Source organism: Cynoglossus semilaevis, chromosome 20 (genome assembly GCF_000523025.1).
Source record: "Cynoglossus semilaevis isolate Cse_v1.0 chromosome 20, Cse_v1.0, whole genome shotgun sequence".
NCBI classification, from domain to species: Eukaryota; Metazoa; Chordata; class Actinopteri; order Pleuronectiformes; family Cynoglossidae; genus Cynoglossus; species Cynoglossus semilaevis.
In genome coordinates this window covers 11,889,852-11,908,884 of record NC_024326.1, presented here as the reverse complement: position 1 = coordinate 11,908,884, position 19,033 = coordinate 11,889,852, and the positions used below count along the sequence as shown (strand labels likewise).

General features: G+C 43.0%; 3 protein-coding genes across 4 annotated transcripts; 1 reads left to right on the top strand and 2 right to left on the bottom strand.

The window, feature by feature from the left end:
• Positions 1-613: 613 nt before the first annotated feature.
• Positions 614-3,734, bottom strand: cbln12 (cerebellin 12). The gene is made up of 4 exons (XM_008334736.3): positions 3,175-3,734; positions 1,681-2,357; positions 1,408-1,527; positions 614-1,321 (listed from the first exon to the last, which is right to left on the bottom strand). The coding sequence occupies exons 2-4, from the start codon at positions 1,960-1,962 to the stop codon at positions 1,124-1,126; spliced, it is 600 nt and encodes a 199-aa protein (XP_008332958.1). The 5' UTR covers positions 1,963-2,357; positions 3,175-3,734; the 3' UTR covers positions 614-1,123.
• Positions 3,735-5,049: 1,315 nt separating this feature from the next.
• Positions 5,050-17,281, bottom strand: trim110 (tripartite motif containing 110). 2 transcript variants are annotated; one of them, XM_025066193.1, is made up of 4 exons: positions 17,024-17,281; positions 6,309-7,615; positions 5,997-6,230; positions 5,050-5,189 (listed from the first exon to the last, which is right to left on the bottom strand). In XM_025066193.1, the coding sequence occupies exons 2-4, from the start codon at positions 6,891-6,893 to the stop codon at positions 5,178-5,180; spliced, it is 831 nt and encodes a 276-aa protein (XP_024921961.1). In that variant the 5' UTR covers positions 6,894-7,615; positions 17,024-17,281; the 3' UTR covers positions 5,050-5,177. The 2 variants fall into 2 exon arrangements, with proteins under 2 accessions (XP_024921961.1, XP_024921960.1); XM_025066192.1 differs by lacking the exon at positions 5,050-5,189 and adding an exon at positions 5,624-5,905.
• sall2 (spalt-like transcription factor 2) lies at positions 8,943-19,002 on the top strand. Its single transcript, XM_025066130.1, has 3 exons — positions 8,943-11,475; positions 13,088-16,863; positions 17,076-19,002. Exons 1-3 carry the CDS (start codon positions 11,400-11,402, stop codon positions 17,385-17,387), a joined length of 4,164 nt encoding a protein of 1,387 aa, XP_024921898.1. The 5' UTR covers positions 8,943-11,399; the 3' UTR covers positions 17,388-19,002.
• The last annotated feature ends 31 nt before the right edge of the window (positions 19,003-19,033 follow it).

The window sequence follows — 19,033 nt, the reverse complement described above, 5'->3', positions numbered from 1 at the left end:
AGAGGTATGTTAAGGGAGTGCTGTTGTCTGTGAAGCAGTGAAGTGTAACAGACTACATATGACAGCCCCCTACACTTTATCCAGGGCCATCCTGCAGAGTGGAGGCCACTTCAACGCCAAAGTCTCCATCTGTCTATGAGGAGTATCCGCTTTACACCACGCTTTACTCAGTGTCCCGTGGTGCTCTGCTTGGTCCACGCCAACACCAGCTCTGCTGCTGAGAGCTATATTTACTAACAGCTGTCGTGGCACTGTGAAAAGAACCACGAGTGGGTGGAGCTAAGTTCAATATTGGTCACACCTAAGCAGTCGTTACTGTGTGCTACGCCTGCACTAATTTGTATGTACTGCAGTGAATAAATATATGTGCAGTGTTTCTAATGTATGATCCAAACATAACATAACTATATCAATAAGTTGACCTTGATATAGTTAACCATTAGCAGAAACAGCAACAAATGGAGCCACAAACAATCAACATAAATAAAAATTAGTCCAGAAATAGAACAGGCTTTGCTACATGTTAGCCCAAAAGCTAAACTTAACTTTAGATCTCTGTTTACTCAACTCCAGTTTATAGCTTAAACAGCTAAAAGTTAGCCATCAATAGAAGGAGATTTTACAGTTCTTTATTTAAAATGTTCTCCCTAATAGAAATTTCAGTTTAAATAGACATTTTTGGACGGACGTGTACTGCACAGGAGCATCCAAACACACAAGACACGCAGAAGAAAGGGCTAATTTTAGCAAGTTTTACGCTACACAGGATGCCATGTGGAACACAGACGAAGCAAAGAGGCACTCGCACCTAGTTTTAGCACAGAAGCCCACGTCGCACATGGTCACTTGATATTTTTGATACTGTGAAAAAAAAGCCCATCAAATATTTACGCACAGAAACAGAGCAAACTCAACTCACAGACACACGTTTCCTGGTTCTTTATATAATTAGAAAATAAATAGAATTTGCACAATCATATCTGCATTTTGCATAAAATGTGTTGCTTTTCATGCACTTTATATTAAAGTTACAGCCTAAATCTCTTTATTATTTTTTAAATTTTATCTATCCTCCCGTTTCTTTTCTCCGGCTGTCACCTTCACATCTCTCCATGTACAGGCCTCACAACGGGAAGACCAGGAACCCAGAGAAGGTGGAGTATTTCCAGCCTCCCATCAGGTTCCCCCTCTCCAGTCTGAGGTAGGCCTTATCCCCCTTCTCCATGATCACCAGCCCAGCATTGGTAGCAGCTTCTCTGGTCACATCCTGGTCCCCGGCGAAAGCTGAAATCATGGGCCAACCGTTGACCATCAGGCTGACCTAAAAAAAAAAACAAATTAAAGAATTAGGAGTTCAACTGGAAATAATCCTCTGATGTGAAAAATAATATCACTGGTGGGCTCTACCTGGATGGTTTGCCTGTTGTAGGCCTTCACCACATGGAAGTTGAAGCTGTAAACCCCTCGCCTCGGAGCCAGAAAGACGCTGCTCTCTGATTCAAAATGAGAGCCGACGTTCACCAAGATCTGTTACAGTAAATGTAAATGTTGTGAAACGGGCCACAAGAACTAGTACCAGGAACTAAAGTTCAATTTGGTGGATACTATACAAAGTATCTTTGATACTATATTCAAATATAATACGTAAGACTCTTATATTCTACAATAATAAGTACTCACATTATCAAAGTAGATGATCATGGTGCGGTTGCTCATGTCTGTGGGCTCGTGATTCGTCTGGCGACTGACAGAGAAGGCCACCCGTCCAGATCCGGAGCGGACCGACATGCCCAGAGCGTTCCCAGCCGGCTCTGATGAAGGTGTGGAATCACATACAACCAGGCATTTCCCCTCCAGGACGATGGGCTCCGTGTCGTTCTGGCCCCTTGATCTTGGAAGTCCCCACAAGAGGAGCAAAGCCAGGAGTGCTGGGAGGTCGAAGTGGCCTAACCTGGAGTGCATGGCTAATCTGCAGCGGTTGAGTTGAATATTTCTGACTTTGGTGCCTTAAACTGGTCTCACTCTGTACAAGTTGAAGTATATTTAAACATATTACCCTGGATGTTTGGAAATGATTCAAGATTTTCCTAAAGAAAAGCTACTGTGGTCTGACTACAGCTGCTGTATTTGCTGGTGTCATCACCATAAAACAAAATAATTTAGATTAAACTTATCTTCTTGTGCCTTTCTTCTTTTTTCTTAGCCTCAGTAGATGCTAAATTTGTCTTTCGGGATCTAATGCGACTTTAAGACCGTTATAAAAAGTATTTTGTTTTCAATAAGTTTAGCTCAGATGGTACGGCGATGGTCCAGCCTCAGTCAGTCTTCAAGTGTCGTCAATGATGAAGCAAAAGAAACTAGGGAGAGGAGAGAAAATGACGGGGGAAAAAAGACAGGGGCGATGAGGTAAGGCTCTGGAAAGGTGACAGGAAAAGGATGCAGGAGCCGTGAGGGAGTGTGAGAAAGAGAGAGGGAGTAGGGGAACGACTCCACTGAGTGACCATCTGTCATCCATACACAACCTCTCCCCTATTTCCTTACACAGCACTTAAACTTTACATTGATGTTATCTCACAACTACACTTTATACCTGTTATATTTGGTGCTGATTTAAGCTCTTTTTCAAACTTTAATCTGCTTTAATCTCTTTACTTTAAAGTATATAAGGTATAAGCAAAGCCTATAGATTTACTCCACACTATACTGTAAGTGTATAATGGAAGTCTAAGGGTGCAAATACATATAAAGAGGCCATTAATGGTCCCTGAGCCACACAATGGAAACACCTGTAGTGCAGCTACTAAAGACAGTGTGTAATTTACCAAAATATTTGTCCTGAAAGAAATAATATTCCATCTTGTTAACATTCATATACACAGCAGCTCCTACATCAGGGTAAAAATACGTAGTTTTTAAAATCTTACGTAATTTGCTCAGAACTGCATTTTGCAGGACATGTTCCGGTCCAGAATCATTAACACGTTTTAACTAACACACATTAATCTTTAAGGAAAAACAAAGAACCATTTTTTCCATTTACTACATGCACTTTGTTTGGAATAATTAAACCAACACACATTTGTTTAGAATGTGAAAATTAGACATTCTTATCACCAGTGACACACACACAAAATCAGAGACATATAACAATTCAAATGTATTTATCTGACCTACCTGTTTGCAGTTCAATCATGTGTGGTAACAAACTGAATAAACAGTCACCTGTTTCCATCTGGAAGAGTTGTTTTTTTTTATCTTCTACCACATGAATAGCAGCCTGCGCTTTTGCTCCTCCATCACATTACTCCACAGTACAGCAGTTCTTCTGAGTCCAACAGAGTAGCTCTAATCTCCCTCTCTCTCTCTCCTTTCTCATCCCCCCACACACCTTTCCGTCTGTTTCTTCCTCTCTCTGTGCGCTCCATCCACCCACTCACCCTTTCAGTGAACTAAAGTAAAAGAACCGGAGGAGGATGAAGAATCTGTGGACCAACGTTGCTGGTGAACCTTTGCCTGAATGAAGACACTAAAAGTCTTTCTGTAGAAGCTGTAATTGAACCCAGGGGCCGACAAAAGGATGGGTTGTACATTTTTCAGCAGCCTGGTTAAACACACACAAAAAAGGTAGGAAAGAACCAAAAGAAGAACATGGCATCACCTGAAGTTAGAGACTTCTGAATGGATAATTCAAAATTTTTTTTTAGGTTACCCAAAAATGTATTTCATTTATACGATATATATATTTCCATTTACTTTACTTTACTTTACTTTAAAGTATATATATATATGTGTGTGTGTGTGTGTGTCTATGTATATATGTTTTTTGTATACATATATGTATATGTTTTTTATGTCAGTTACAAGTATTCTGGACACAACACAACCCTTCCGTCAGGCCGTTATGATAACTCAAGGCAGTGTTAAGATCAGCAATATTAAACGACTTTTGTAACTTCGCCACTAGATGTTGCTGTATCACACTGTACCTTAAGGAAGACCCAAGAAACACATTTCCTGGAAGTTCAAGCACATTAAGGTTCCAGGGCTGAGTTGTGTCTTTATTTAAACCAGACTAAAACGCTGTTCCTGCTCCCAGGATCTTTTGGTTTCTTAGACTTTGAGGATGGAGATGCGACTGTTAAGTTTGGTTTTGTACAGTCCAAAGCCCAAGGTCACAGGCTGAGTGAAGGTGGTGGAGAAGGTGTGAAGGTGGGTGAGGTTTCCAGACCGTTCCACCTCAGAGAAGGTGATGGTTCCTGCTCCGTAGTCCAGGGCTACGGCGATCCTGTTGTCACTCATTTGGTGATTCAGGCGAGTCTTTCGGCGGTTGTGCCAGGCAGCGAGTTTTCTGTCATGCTGCTGCGTTAAGCTCCATGACACCTGTGGATTTGACAGAAACCAAAATTAGACAATAGCTAAAACTGGGGAGAGAGATTATGTTGTAAAACACTATCAAAAGTTTATTAAAAAAAAGTTACGTTAATTTATGTGTGTATATATGATCTATATGATCTATACGATATATCTGACCTCTACAAATGGATGGACAATAAGTCATTGAATCTGCAAATTAATCATTGTTTGACTGAACAATAAAAGAAGAATCTAATTCAAGAGTAAAACAACACATACAATAATATCCATGGTTCTGGTTCTGTCAAATATCTCGACTTCATGGCAGAAATACCTTATTGTTCCCAAAGGCGTTTTCGTCCTTCCCCTTTCTCCCAATGCTCCTGTAGCAGACACCAATATCCCAGAATCCTTCAGCCTCCAGCTCCCAGTGGTGTGTACCAGACGAGAAGGTCTGGACGACGAGGATTTGAGGCCAATGGTCAAAACGTTCAGGACGGGCCACGTAGGGCAGACGACCTTTGACCCTGGTCACTGAGCGACAGTCATCGGAGATACTCAGGAGAGGGTGAGCGGTGTTTTTGTCCAGCGTCAAACGACTGGTTACTGTCCAGGAGACACAAATAAGTCAAAGGTTAACAACTCTGATTCAAAGATCACAGATGACTTCAGATCAGATCTGCTACTCACACAACTCCCTCTTGAGTTCACCGAGGCAGCGGAGAGTGGAGGTGATGAACTCGCGATACTTGGTCTCCACATCCTCCAGGATGTGCTTCCTGTCCAAACTGAGGGCATCAGGGGTGAAAAGAGGGCTGTTGATGTCAGCTAATAATCTACAAAAGGAGAAAAACAACAAATATAAAATGATATAATTATCCACAAATGATCATGTGAATGGATGAGGGCTTCTGGGAAAGCTTTTACAGGTTTTTTAAGGGACTTGTTTTTGCCATTTTTCCAGTAGAAGATCCAAGAAGTCGGTCATCACTGATAGAGTTTTGGCTCAAAAACTTTTATCCTCTTTTGTCTAAAGATTTTAAACTGGACCCCCAGTGATGTGAATGATGTCTCACCAAGACACTTTGGTCAATATTGTGTTTTCACACTTGTGGGCAGGGTTTTGGAAAGACCCTTCTCTGTTCCAGTGTGCTTCAGTTTTCAGAACAACAGCCAGAAAGACACGGATAAGTGAGTCTGCTGAGGGAAAATCTTCAAAAACCCTGACCTCATCCTGAAAACGGACACCTTTGGAATGAACTTAAACAAAGATGGTGAGTCCAAAACCCTGCATTATTCATTAGTCTGACTTTACAAATTCTCTTCTCTTATAATGTGCAAAAAAATCCCACAGAAAGTCTGCAGGAAAATTGTAAAGGCCTAAGAAGTGTTGTTAGAGCTGCACAGAGGACAGGTCCATAATTATGGCTATGCTTTTTTGGTCGGTTTTGCTCTGGATTTACTGAGATTTTCTTGTCTGTGTTTCTATATCTCTACATCAAAGAACATCAATCGATTTGGGAACTTACTTTGTGTCATCGGACTGAAAGGCCTAAGGACAGAAGAGTCGAGTAAAGTGGTGATTTGCAGAAAGAATATCAGTGTCAGTAAATATCTTGACATTCATAAGAACCAGGTCTCACCCAGATGAGCAGAAAAGGGTCCGTCTCCGCCAGCAGGGAGGACAGGAAGTGCTGGATACCGAGTGTCTGGCTAATGTCGTCCCGGACCTTGGAACAGTCTTGGTGCACGTTCTCAATGAGCTGCTGCCTCTCCGTTGTAGTGATCTCCTTCAGCGCCACCACCAGCTCCATCACCTGAACCTGCAGCTCTGAGCCCATTCGCTCCACCTGGACCTGATCGTTCTTCAGTGACTCCTGCCACGAGAGTCAACGGGAAAGATCACCAGCTGATAAAGAGTGATGTTTTTCCTCTACATAAACATTTTTACTCACAGCCATAAAGGAGTCGATCTTCTCAAACTCTTTCAGGATCCTTTCTCCATCCTTTAATTTGTCCTCTGCTTTTCCCAGCAGCATTTGGACAGTGACCTTCAGATCTTCCTCCACCTGCTTAAGTGCTTTGACTTGGTGTTCAGCATGACCCCCCTGGAGCAGGCAGTCTCCACACATGTACACCTTGTCGTCTAAACAGTAGTAGCGGAACATCTCAGCGTGTGCTGGACACCTCCTCTGAGAGAGGTCTCCCAGTGGCTCCACCAGCAAATGGCTGCTGAATGCTGGGTTTCCTAAGTGAGGCTGGAGATGTTTGAAACACAGTGACACCTCACATCTCAGACAGGTCTTCACAGCCACCGCCGGCTTCTCATCTTCTGCCCCAGGAGAGCACCAGTCACATGACACTTCAGCGCTCTCCTCCTGGCACTGGGGACAGGTGAAATGAAATTTCCCCTCACCCTCACTACTCCAGGCCTCCCGGATGCAGACGGAGCAGAAGCTGTGACCACAGGGTAGAGGGTTGGATTGACCATAGTTGTCTCTGCACATAGAGCAGGTCAGCTCTTCCTCCAGGGATGCCATTGGACGCAGAAGGAAGGGTGTTTAGAAATGTCTGTGAGTTAGAGAGAAAACATTTTCTTTACCTTCCAATTAAAGTCACAGGTTATCTGAAAAGCAGCCATGGAGTAAAGTAAAATCAATCCTCGACACAGACAAACAGCTCCAGTTTCTCATCTCTTACCCTGCTCTTCAACATTACAAACAAGCAGGAAATACAAGCTGATGTTAAGCTAACCGTATCCATGTTACCCTTGCTCTGAAAATGTTGCACCAGTGCAATCTTTGCCCTTATCCTCTTAGACCAGAGATCCTCTTCCACTGAGCCCTGGACCAGTACCAGGGCACAGAAAATACATTTAAAAAAACGGGTTGATCATAAACCTTCAATTTAGTGTGAAGGTTGAATAACACTGACCTTTGGTTAGCATTAACTCAGGTTTAAGCTGTGGCAGTAGAGGGATCAGAAGATCATCCTTCACAGCTTCTTGACCTCATTTACTCACACAGTCCTTTGGTTTAGTTTTAAAAGATGTCACTCCTTTATTCCCGTCAAAACATTCAAATCACATGTATTTAAGGTCAGAGTTTAAGTTTCATGTGTTACCTGATGATGCTGCTGATGATGTGCTGCTGTCTGATCGTCTCCATTGATGGTCGTGTGCAGTCAGCACTCTGTGCATGTAGGTTAATCCCAGTGGATTCAAAACCCACTGACACTTCAACCTGCTGCTGCTCACGTGACTCTGAAACAGGAGGGAGGACATGAGAGAAACTTATCAGGAATCCGGAAGAATTGAACTATTTGTACAACTATCATGAAAACAATGGGTGTAAGAACTGCTATTTATCAAAGTAAAAAAACCTCCAAAACTGTACAATATTTTAGTTATATAAAAATAAAGGCCACCTAACTGATTTTTGAAAAGCTTATAAATTGCTTCACACCAGCTCTTACTCATCATTATTAGTAATTACCATTAATTACTTATTTTTTATATATTTGAAAAAGAAATATGCATAGTTTTGTCATTTCAAATAATTAGACATCTATCAGACTTGACTTCACTGATCATGATTCTGTTTGTTTGGGAGACCCCTAGTGGTTAGACTGCTGAAATGCAGTGCAGAAGGTAATAGTGCGAAATATTATTGTTCAAGAAGAAGAATTATTGTTCAACAATTCCCTCATGTTAGATCATCAGCCAGGTAACAATATTCTTAGAAATAAGCATATACGTAGGTATATATAGTTTTTATTTCTTAGAAAAATATTAGTTTTTATTATAAAAGGTCAAAATAGACTTTGAATAAAAATGTCATTCACAGTAAAGTGAGTAAAATGATGTGAAAACTAAAGCCTAGAATTTTATTCTAGATTTACACATCAAGCAGATTCAAAATTAATTATGAGCCCAAAATTTTTCCTCCTTTTTAAAAATATATCAAGATAAAATATTGGAGGTAGACAAGGACAGAACTGGACAAGTTTCGATTTTTTTATTTAATCTCAATAAGGCTTGAGCTCTTAATAATTTTATACACTAGATCAATACATCTGAATAATAATAATAATTACTTGTATTAATAACAGTATTAGCAGCACATCTGTTTCGGTGTGTACGGGTGTGTTGACCTGGCTACACGGCCAAGTGTCAGACACACACTCGGAGTCAGTGTGAAGGTAACAGTGGCCACTGTTTTCCCAGAGGACTGTCTGGAAACACAGGCCATTTAATTATAAGACAATCAGACAGACAGTTGGACAGACAGACAGACAGTACTGCAGAGTGCAGACAGACAGGTTCAGTGCCTAACAAATAGAAAGAGAAGAAAAGAAGAGGAAGATAAAGAAGAGCAGGAAAAAAAAAAAGAAAAAAAAAAAAGAGGAAGATAAAGAAGAGCAGGAAAAAAAAAAAAGAAAAAAAAAAAAGAGGAAGATAAAGAAGAGCACGAAAAAAAAAAAGAAAAAAAAAAAAGAGGAAGATAAAAAAGAGAAGGAAAAAAAAAAGAAAAAAAAAAAAGAGGAAGATAAAAAAGAGAAGGAAAAAAAAAAGAAAAAAAAAAAAGAGGAAGATAAAGAAGAGCACGAAAAAAAAAAAGAAAAAAAACACACACAAATCCTTCCCCCTCAGCGACCACAGACTCCGTCTGATTGTTCGTCGCCCCTGCTGATCCTGCTGCCACCGGACTGTGTAAATGAGTTACATTCATCCATAAAACCCTGCTAATGTGTGCAAGTGCGTGTCTGCGTGTCATTAAGGAAAGAGACGTGTGTTTCTTTTTTTCCGTCGGAGATAAATAATTGAAAAAAATGCGGCTGTCCGACTGCGCATCACCGGGAGTCAGCAGGGAAATGCTGCGCCAATGTCCCGGCTGAGAGACGGAGCACATCTTCTCCAGTAGCCGGCTGCTCCGCTGCCCATGAAACAATAATAATCTTCGGGAAATTAAAAAGATCATTTCTATCGCGGTAAGTTCCTCTTGTGCTGCATGTTAAGGTTTGCTGTTAGCGACGCGCGGCCTGTGTAGGACACGCACATCCGGGACTGAGCTGTTTTTCCGGAGCAGTCATAATATTTTATGAATCATAACTTGTTATGATGCGGGAGCGCGCCTGCTGCGCAACAGGTCGCCGTACAGTAGCGGGGACGCGCATCGCAGCGCCGAATTTTGCGCCCGTTTCCAAAACATCGGCGTAAAGAAAAAGGAAAAAAAAAAAAAAAACCCACATCGTCCTGCTGTTGTTCCTACAGTGTATGTGCTGATGGACACGTTTTCATTTTGACAAAATGGGAGCGAAAAACGCGTTTTGCCAGAAACAATGGAGTCGTTTTAAAAACACGGAAAAAACATGATCAGGACAACTAGAGAGTTATCGGCTGAATGTGTTTGTGGAAATGTGATCGATTACACACGGATGTGCTCGTTCGTAGCCTAATGATTATGATAATCATGGTGAATTAGTTGATTGGTTCGTGATTCACTTGGCTCCTCAGGTCATGAGTCACAGGTTAACGCTCTGCTTATGGACATTATTTTGGAGTCTTCAGCCAAACCAGGCTCCCGTAGATGCTCTTTATTAATCATGTGCCGCGTTCACAGCTGCATTGTCACTGAGCTTCTATCTGTGCATCAAAGCTATGGAGCATCTTAATATTCTGTTCAAGTCCCACAGAGACAGAGACGGAGACAGTGGGTGGTGGTGGAGGGGTGTCACCAATGTGTCCAGGGTGAAAAATTATGTTTCTCTTCAATCTGGCTGTCTCTCTCTCTTTCTCTCTCTCACACACATGCACACACACACAGACACACTCCACGTGGTATAAGCAGTGGTGATGAGGGTGAAAAAGGGAAGCATTGTCCCCTTCAGTCAGTGGCCTTGTGTGTTGGAGAGGTAGAGGGGGAGAGTGAGAGGGTGATGTTCACTCAGCTGTGCTCCCCTTACGCCATTGTTGCACATTCCGCCACCATTTCCTCCAGCTCTGTTTACTGACGGACACACACACACACACACACCTTGAATAGATCTAAGGATGCAGCAGGATGTGTGTTGTTCTGCAGTGACATTTGACTTGGATTAAGAAAAGTAATTTATCTCTCACGTTGGCTTTTGTGTCCACACCTTTGTCCACAGTAATCCATAACGTCCATCAACGGAGCCTCTGTCAGGACACAGACTTTACGCTCACAACAACAGACTACACATAAGAAATGGCCGAATGCCGTTGTAGATTATTGTGAGAAGTGAAGGAGAAGACAACGTGACTTTCTTGGGTTCTTGAAGCTTCAAATGTGTCCAGTAGCCGTCCTCTGAAGTTCTACTGTTACAGACTATGGGTGCAGTTATAGTTCTGGTCCAAAGAGGGTGAAAGAGGTTTCTATGTGGATTATCTGCTTTGGAGACTTCTGAAGAAGAGAGCAGCGACATTGATTCCTCGTCTTCTTCTCTTTATCCATAATCAATTATTTTCTGCAGCCGTAGTCTCCACTTGTTTTACCCCTTCGGGGGAATAAACATTCACGGACCACTGAGGTTGAGACCTTTATAGACGGAGGCTGTGATGAAGTGATGAACCTGCACGTTGGTGTATGCTAAAGAAGAGGCAGCAGTGGACTCCTGGATGAAAAGAAGGGGTGTTCATTTGCCATTTGAATGCAAAGTAGTGGATGAACAAGTGAGCTGTGTGTGTGTGTGTAAAGGGGAGAGAAAAAGAAAGAGGGAGGGCCAACGGTGAGTTTTGAGAAAGGGAAACTTGTTGAAACTGTCACACACATGCCTCTTTGGAACTGTAGTTCAGCTTTTCTTTCCTCTGCACCAACAATGCCGCCAACATGGACTCGCTGTCCTGAGACTAATCCAAGGCCGAGCTTCCACTTTCACATTTCTGGAGGAGATGCACACAGATTTCTTTTTTCCTTTTTCGAGGCCTCTCCTGAAGTTGTTTAGATGCATGAATTTTTCAGTTTGCTGGGAGACAGATTAAACGTTGCGATTTTGGCCGATGCGTTCCTGCAGGCTGCAGAAGTATGTCTCGGCGGAAACAGAAGCGACCCCAGCAGCTGATGAGCGTGACCCTCGGTGCATGTCGGACACTTGAGCATGGTGAGAAGTGGGCTCTGAAACAGGACTTAAACATCGTGGGGTTGTTGTTAGTGAATAGTTCATACTTTTACAGTTGTACATTCATGTGAAATGCAAAAGCTTTACACTTTAAACAGACCATGTGTCTTTTTAAATAAAACAAGTGATTTTTTTTAAATTACGTATTTTATCAACAACAAAACAGATATTAAAAAATAGCCAAAATATAGAAAAAAAATGTTTAAGGGAAGCTAAAAATTAAAAATAAATATACACTAAAAAATGCAGAAAACTAAGTAGTAAGTCACAAAGAAAGCAAAATCTGCAACATGTTAGCCAATTCGCCAGAAGATAAGTATAAATTAAAAAATTAAATCCAGAAATGGCTAAATGTTAGTCAAAAATAGCTAAAAGATAAATAAAACTAAATGAAACCTGGAAAACTGTTAAAACCTGCATTAACTTGCCCAAAGAAATTATACTTTGGCAAAATAAAGTGTCTTCTCTCTCCTCTTCACTGCTACTTTCAAAGACACAGACCACCCAGACTACAGTGACACACAGTAAATACACACAGAGATGTGTGCGGAATAGAGCAGAGTCCTAATGTGAGTGAGAGCGGGAAGAAAAAGGTCAAGAAAAGGGAAACTTTGAGGGACTGAACAAGGTGTTCCAAGTGCAGTGGCATTAGACTCCATTGTCCTATTTGGGCTTTGTTGGTGGGAACTGAAGCGTGAAAATACCCCCCAAAAAGTGTGTGTGTGTGCATTCACTCTGCTTACAGGAAAAGGGGTCTGTGTGCTGTGTCATAAAATGGTAGCGATTGAGCAAACAGCAGCGAGCTTGACTGCACACCAGCCGCCGTGTGCATGTAAAGTGAATGAGCGTGTTTTCTCTTTTGGTAGAGATGTGTTGTCTATGGAAAGGCGTCCTGTGCGTCTCTGCATTTCTGAGTTAAGGTGACGGCCCGTGACTCATCACTCAGTCTGTCTGCAGAGCTGTTTGTTTTTTCTTACACAACACCTTTCTCTCTCCGCCCGGACCTGGACCGCATCAGGAATGCGACCCTAAGCTGAGTAAGGTCACGACCATCAGCCAATCAGGCTCCCCGTACAGTGTCCAACTGAGAACTGATTTTTACCCTCCACATTGACGTACTGGGGGATGGGCTCTTGGGGGAGATGAAAGAAAGACGTGGATCGAACGGGGGAAAAAAACAAAAGCGGGGAAGGTGAAGATAAAAGAGTGTCTGGATGTGGCTTTTTTATTAGGGCTTGAGAGTGAGGGGGTGAGGGATGGGAGGAGGAGATGAAGCCCAGTGTCTTGTGTGTGTTGCCTGGAAACAAGGTTAAGCACGGTAGTTTGCAGACCATGGAAATCTTGGATACAGCAGTGATTGATGTTCTATCCTCATGGGTTTGAGGATAGTTGGTTTGAAGTTGAGATAAGGTGATACAAGACAGGAAAAGATAAGATAAGGTAAGATAGGACAGAACACAAAAAGATTAAGATTTGGAAATTAAATTAAAACATTCAAATGTGACGGGGGTACAGGACATGTTAATATTAGCTTTAGCTTTGTGGTATAAATTGCCTAAACATTTATTGAGATCTCTTTCCTCTCTTCTTCTAGATGATCACTTGGCAGTGAAGTCACCTTCCTATCCAGTAAACTTGGACTCTTCCTTGTGTTATACGTCTCCTCCTCAAAGCTCCCAGCTGCTCCTGACGCTGCATTCATCTTTTAAAGGGTCTCAGACCCTGACTCTGCCCATTGAGGGTCCACGTTTATCAGGTTTACTCAGCCCACCCTCCAATTCAATCCACCAGGGCAAGCAGCCAAACCTTCTCTCTGGTTTTGCCAAACAGACCCTTTCTTCCAAAGCTCCACATCCACCTCTGCTACAACTGTCTGGTTGTAGTCTCACATCTTCTGCAAGTTCTCTCACCTACACTTCACGAGGTACACACATGGCCTCTCCCAAGTTGGGGCTTTCAGCCACCACGACCACCTCCTCATCCTCCTCATCATCGTCTGCTTCTCTTTGTCCACCACCACACCCTGGCAGTCCCAGCCGTGTGCCTGATGGACCCCCAAGTCCTGTTACACCTACTCCCAGTCCAGGATTGACATCTGCATCAGCTACATCGTCTAAGGCCCAGATCAGCATCGCCCTCATTCTGGAGGAGCTTCGTGTGCTGCAGCAAAGGCAGATCCATCAGATGCAGATAACAGAGGAGATCTGTAGACAGGTGCTACACCTAGGGGGCGCCTCCTATACGGTAGACACTCCTGCACATCATCATTTACCTTCCTTGCCTCAGCTCTGCTTAGAAGGCAGCAAAAGGGCAGCCAGTCCAACTACCCAACCAACTCCACCCCAACCTTCTGCTACTGTTGCCCCTCTGTTGGCATGTTTTGTCAACAAGCCCACAAAGCCTATCTGTTCCTCATCCCAAATCCTACAGCCTCACAAGCCACAGATGGAAGGAACAGGAGGGTCTTCAGGGGCGGCAAGCAATCTGGGGATGAGCGCTCAATCTTCCCCAGCCAGCACCACCTCCTCGGCTGCCTCCAATTATCCACTAGCCTTGTCTTTAGCTCTGCCTAATCACTATCTTCATGAGAAATCTAATAACACACCTTCACTGAGTGGGCAAAGCAGCCTGTCATTTTTAAACTCATCCTTTTCCAATACAGCACCTACTGGCCCAAACTCTCAACACCCTGGCTCCAGTGGGGGAGAATCAGCCCATTTGCCCAGCTCAACCACTTCTGGGCGCCTCCAGCATGTCTGTCGATTTTGTGGGAAAATGTTAAGCAGTGATTCAGCCTTGCAGATACATCTACGCTCACACACAGGAGAACGGCCCTACCAGTGCCCAGTGTGCCTGAGTCGCTTCACCACACGAGGAAACCTGAAGGTGCACTTTCTACGCCACAGAGAACAAAATCCAGAACTCTCACTGTCGCTACTGCCACCATCATTGTTCGGGGTAGCATTAGGGGCCGCTGGAGGACCAGATATGGTACAGGCCATGGGCAGTAGTAGCAGTAGCAGTGGTGATATTAATATGAAGAAACGGAAAATCAGGTCTGAGGATGAAGCCTGTGGTGATAAATTTGATGTCAGTGGCACAAACACCAACTTATCTCTGGGTGTGTCTGGAGGATCTACCCCTTCCACTCTACCGTTGCCCCCAACTGTGGATTTGGCATTGATTTCCCACTCTATCCTGCAGCTGAATAGGGCTGCAGCTGTAGCTGCAGCAGCTTCTATTGCTTCTGCCTCGTCAAACTCTCCCTCCTCCTCTTCAGCCTCCATTTCTTCACTGGCTTCATCCCTTCTCTCAATTCCTTCTTTGTCTTCATCTTCCAACATCACAGGGTTGCTCAAGAGTGCGAAGCAGCAGCAGCATTTTGATGAGAACACTCCTCCTCATACACCAATGATTTCTCCTGCTGCTTATTCCCAACTATCTCACCTTCCTAAGCTGCTTTTTCCATCAGCTTCGTCTGCGTCTACCTCTGTTGCACACTCGTCCCTCTACAACAGTCAAGCTCTAAGCCTGCTCCGCTCACACCTACCCACGACTGCAGGCTCCCTTCACCTGCCTTCTTCCAGCCAGTCTCAGCTTTCATTCCCATTCTCTACTTTTCCCAAAGTTCCAGGTGCATCTGCCTCAAATCCCTCTTCCATACCGCCCTCCATGGCCTCTTCTATTCCTACATCTGAAACCTCCAAGCTGCAGAGGCTTGTGGAGAAGATAGAGAAAGCTCCTCCACATCCCTCTGCTCCATGGGCATCCTCTTCAACCTCTACATCCATTCTAGAGATGTTAGCCAACACTAGCACTACCTCTTCATCAGGTTCTGCCGGCAGTCATTTATCAAACGCTAGCACTTCTGCTACATATGTTGTAGCATCAAAACCGTCTTCCTCCCTGCTCACTTCTTCTCTTTCCAACCTCACCTCTGAGATGATGGCCACCCTAGGTATGCGGAACAGTGGAGCAAATGCCATGGTTAGTGGCATGCTACCATCATTGAACCCACCAGGTACAGCTGCCGGTCTGACGAACAACCAGTGCGGGGTTTGTCTACGAGTACTGAGCTGTCCCACCGCACTACGTCTGCACCAGGCTACACACCTAGGAGAACGCCCTTTTCCATGCAAGCTGTGTGGCCGATCATTCTCTACCAAAGGGAGCCTGCGCTCACATCTGGCCACACATCATGCACGACCTTCCAATGCCCGTGTCCAGAACTCGTGCCCACTGTGCCAGCGCAAGTTCACTAACGCCCTGGTGCTCCAGCACCATATTCGTATGCACCTTGGTGGACAGTTGCCCCCAGAGGGCATAGAGGATTCTGCACGATCTCTGCAAGAGATTTTACCTGAATCTGATGCAAAACCTGTGACTCATTCCCAGTCAAATGATTCTAAAGTCGACTCTCGTAAATCACCATCTGTGTCCAGTCCATCTGAGATCCCAATCCTAAATTCTAATCCTCCAGCTCTTGTCACAGGCAGTACAAAGACTGCTGATTCTACTCTACAGAATCCAAGCATGTCTAAGTCCTGCAGCCCAGACCTCATTCAATCTTTGGACTCTTTCACAAATCCCACAACACAATCTTCAACACCAGTTAATGTGGACCCCCTCGCCCTTTGTGTCAGTGACCCAACGTCATCTTCTAAACAGACGGATCAGGTTTCCCCAGCCAACAAAGTCCACCAAGTTGAACAAGTTGACACAGATATTCAAAAACCCACCCTCTCACCAAGCTCCTCCACTGATATGAAAATTACAATAATGTCCATGGAATTGGACGATGGAGATGACGAATTATCTGCTTCTGTTAATGCCTTTCTAGGCTCCAGTCTGAGGTTGGACAATATAGAAAATAACCAAGAGAGTGATGTCATTGGTGGTTCTGAGACAGCACCATCTTGTCCAAATCCATCCTCAAGCCTGTGTTCAGATGATCCTAATGTTGATGAAACACAAACTGTGGAATCTCTCTCAGTGTTCTCAAAACCTCAGTCACCAGAACCAATGGAAGAAGACAAAAATTGTTCTCCACCACCAACACCAAAGCAAGATCAAGCAGCTGTGTCTGAGGAGGACCCCAAAAAGACCTGCAATGTTGGAGCAACAGACACTGCTGATACTGAAACAAGGGCTCCTTTACAGAGAGCTGCTTCTTTTGTAAGAGAGACGCGCCAGAGCTTTCATTTCGGATCTTATCGGAGGGAAGATCAGAGCAGATTGGCTACAAGTGAATCATTGGAATCTGCCATTAGCCTTGCCCCGACTCTGCCATCTCCAATATCCCGTCCCGAGAAGAAGACCTATTGCTGTGCTGAGTGTGGAAAGGAGTATGCCAGTCGTAGTGGACTTAAGGTGAGAGAAACATTTATGAAAAATGGGATTTCGTCATAAAATCAAGCACTAAATTTTTGAAAACTGTTTTTTTAAGCTGAAGAAATGTGAAATAACATCTCACATGTACTGAAGAATTTGTGGTGACAAGACATGAAGCTTCTTCACTTCTGAAACTGACCTGTAGGCGCCTCTTGTTCTGAGTTTCTTTTTGTTTTCACTTTCATCACCAGGGCCACATGAAGCACCACGGCGTCCTCAGCAAACCGTCTCGTCCGCTGGTCCGAAGTAGCCGTTCCTCCACTGACCAACTTCAGTCTTCCACATCTGTGACTTCCCTCAACATTCCGGCTACCAGGAGCTCGGTAGGCTTCTGGAACCAGTACCAAGCCTTTCTTAACACCAGTAAAGAACCAAATGATGACCCATCTGCTGGACTCCAGGGGGAGAACGAGACAGCACAATCCATAAGTTCACCCTCTGGATCTCAAATAGACCCTGGAGTCTTCGAGGACGGTGCAGAAGACTCTGGTGAAGGGTCGTAGCTCAGTCAGTGAGATCATCTGGGTGATTTGTTGGTGTTTTTGTATTCAGTGTTTACGTTTTGGTGAAATTGTATGGACTTTTCTCGTGTGCTTCCTTAAAGAAGCCTATCTGTTTACTAGTCAGAGTAATATGTATCAGTGTGAAGGTAATGAGTCAAAACGCCTGGTCATGTGATCAAAAACAAACAGGTACAAGTAAAGATAAAAGATACTGAAGAAGTAACAAAATGAGTCCAGGTTTGACTGGATTTACCTTAAATAAGCAGTTTTACCTCAGTCTGTGACGCTGGTTCTCAAACTTGATGGGGATTCATGTAGTAGAAATAAGGCAGAGTTCACAGATGTTACTGTGTCTAAGATTTTTTTAAGTTAGAGTTGTTTAGAATCTTAATAGTGGTAGGGCCTTTAGACCAGAAAACAAGTTTGAGAACCACTCGTCGAACTGAAGTTCTTGATACTATGAAGCACATTCTAACATTGTTGTTGTTGTATCGGTGTTTATAACAATTTGCAAAAGGTTTCCCACAGGCCCAGGTGTTTTATTATTATGTCATTATTATTATATCTGATTTATTAAGCCACCAGGAAATGTACTGATGTAAATTTGGGTCATCATGTAAACATTTTGTGTCATATGTGACACATTTGAAACTTTTTGCACCAATAGAGGTGTAGACTTACCAAACTGGATCTTGGTCCATGTCCAATCAGCCATTATTATTCCATCAGTTCAGGAGGACTGAAATAAATAAGGAAGTGAATTAGACATTTGAATCTGAATTTTGTGGGAGAACAAAATCTTAGTATTTTACAAAGTGTACCAACATTTCAGAGAATGGGGGTAAATAAGTGGGGTATTAACTTTTTACAACACTGTCCCGTTGAAGCAGAAACACTGATGCAGTGTTTTCTTTCAAAAACACAAAACTTTAAGCCTGGTAAAAGTATAATCATGACTGTTGTTTGGTCCAAATGTTTATCTGTAACATTTATTTCAGTTAGCACAGTTACTAAAACCATGAGTTACTACTGTATGTACAGCATATGACAAGTCTGTCCGTTTGTTGTAAACTGTTAATTCAGTATCTGCATATTAAAAATGAGTTTGAGGAGAAAAAACTATCCTTTTTATGTTGTTATTTATTTAAAATTGTAGCTGAGACGAGGCACAATTAATTGACTCACAATTAACTTCACAAAACAAATTAAAATTAAAATATACCCTTTACATTTAGCATTGCTATATATTTATATCAGGACATATTAATTATGTATATACAATTACCCTGCAATATTTATTAATGTATTAATTCCAACTCTAAACTTAAGGGGTAAATTTATATATTTATATAAAATAAATTTGTCCTGAGTTGAAATTCGCAGTTTGTACATAAGATGGCGCAATTTCTCCCTCAGGCCTCCTCTGGTCCTGACTACACTGCTCTGCTCAATGATAAATGACCATACGTTTATTCCTATAGTCACGTGGGTTGCGTCCTCGACTTTTTTTTTTTAAGCAGCCTGATTTGTTCCGGATTTGTTGTCCTGCAACGTGAACCTTCACTTCACTGCAGCTGACCACAGTCTGATACATTTTAAGGCCCATTAGGGCATTAAATCGTTGCCTGAGGGCGAAGTGGAGGTTC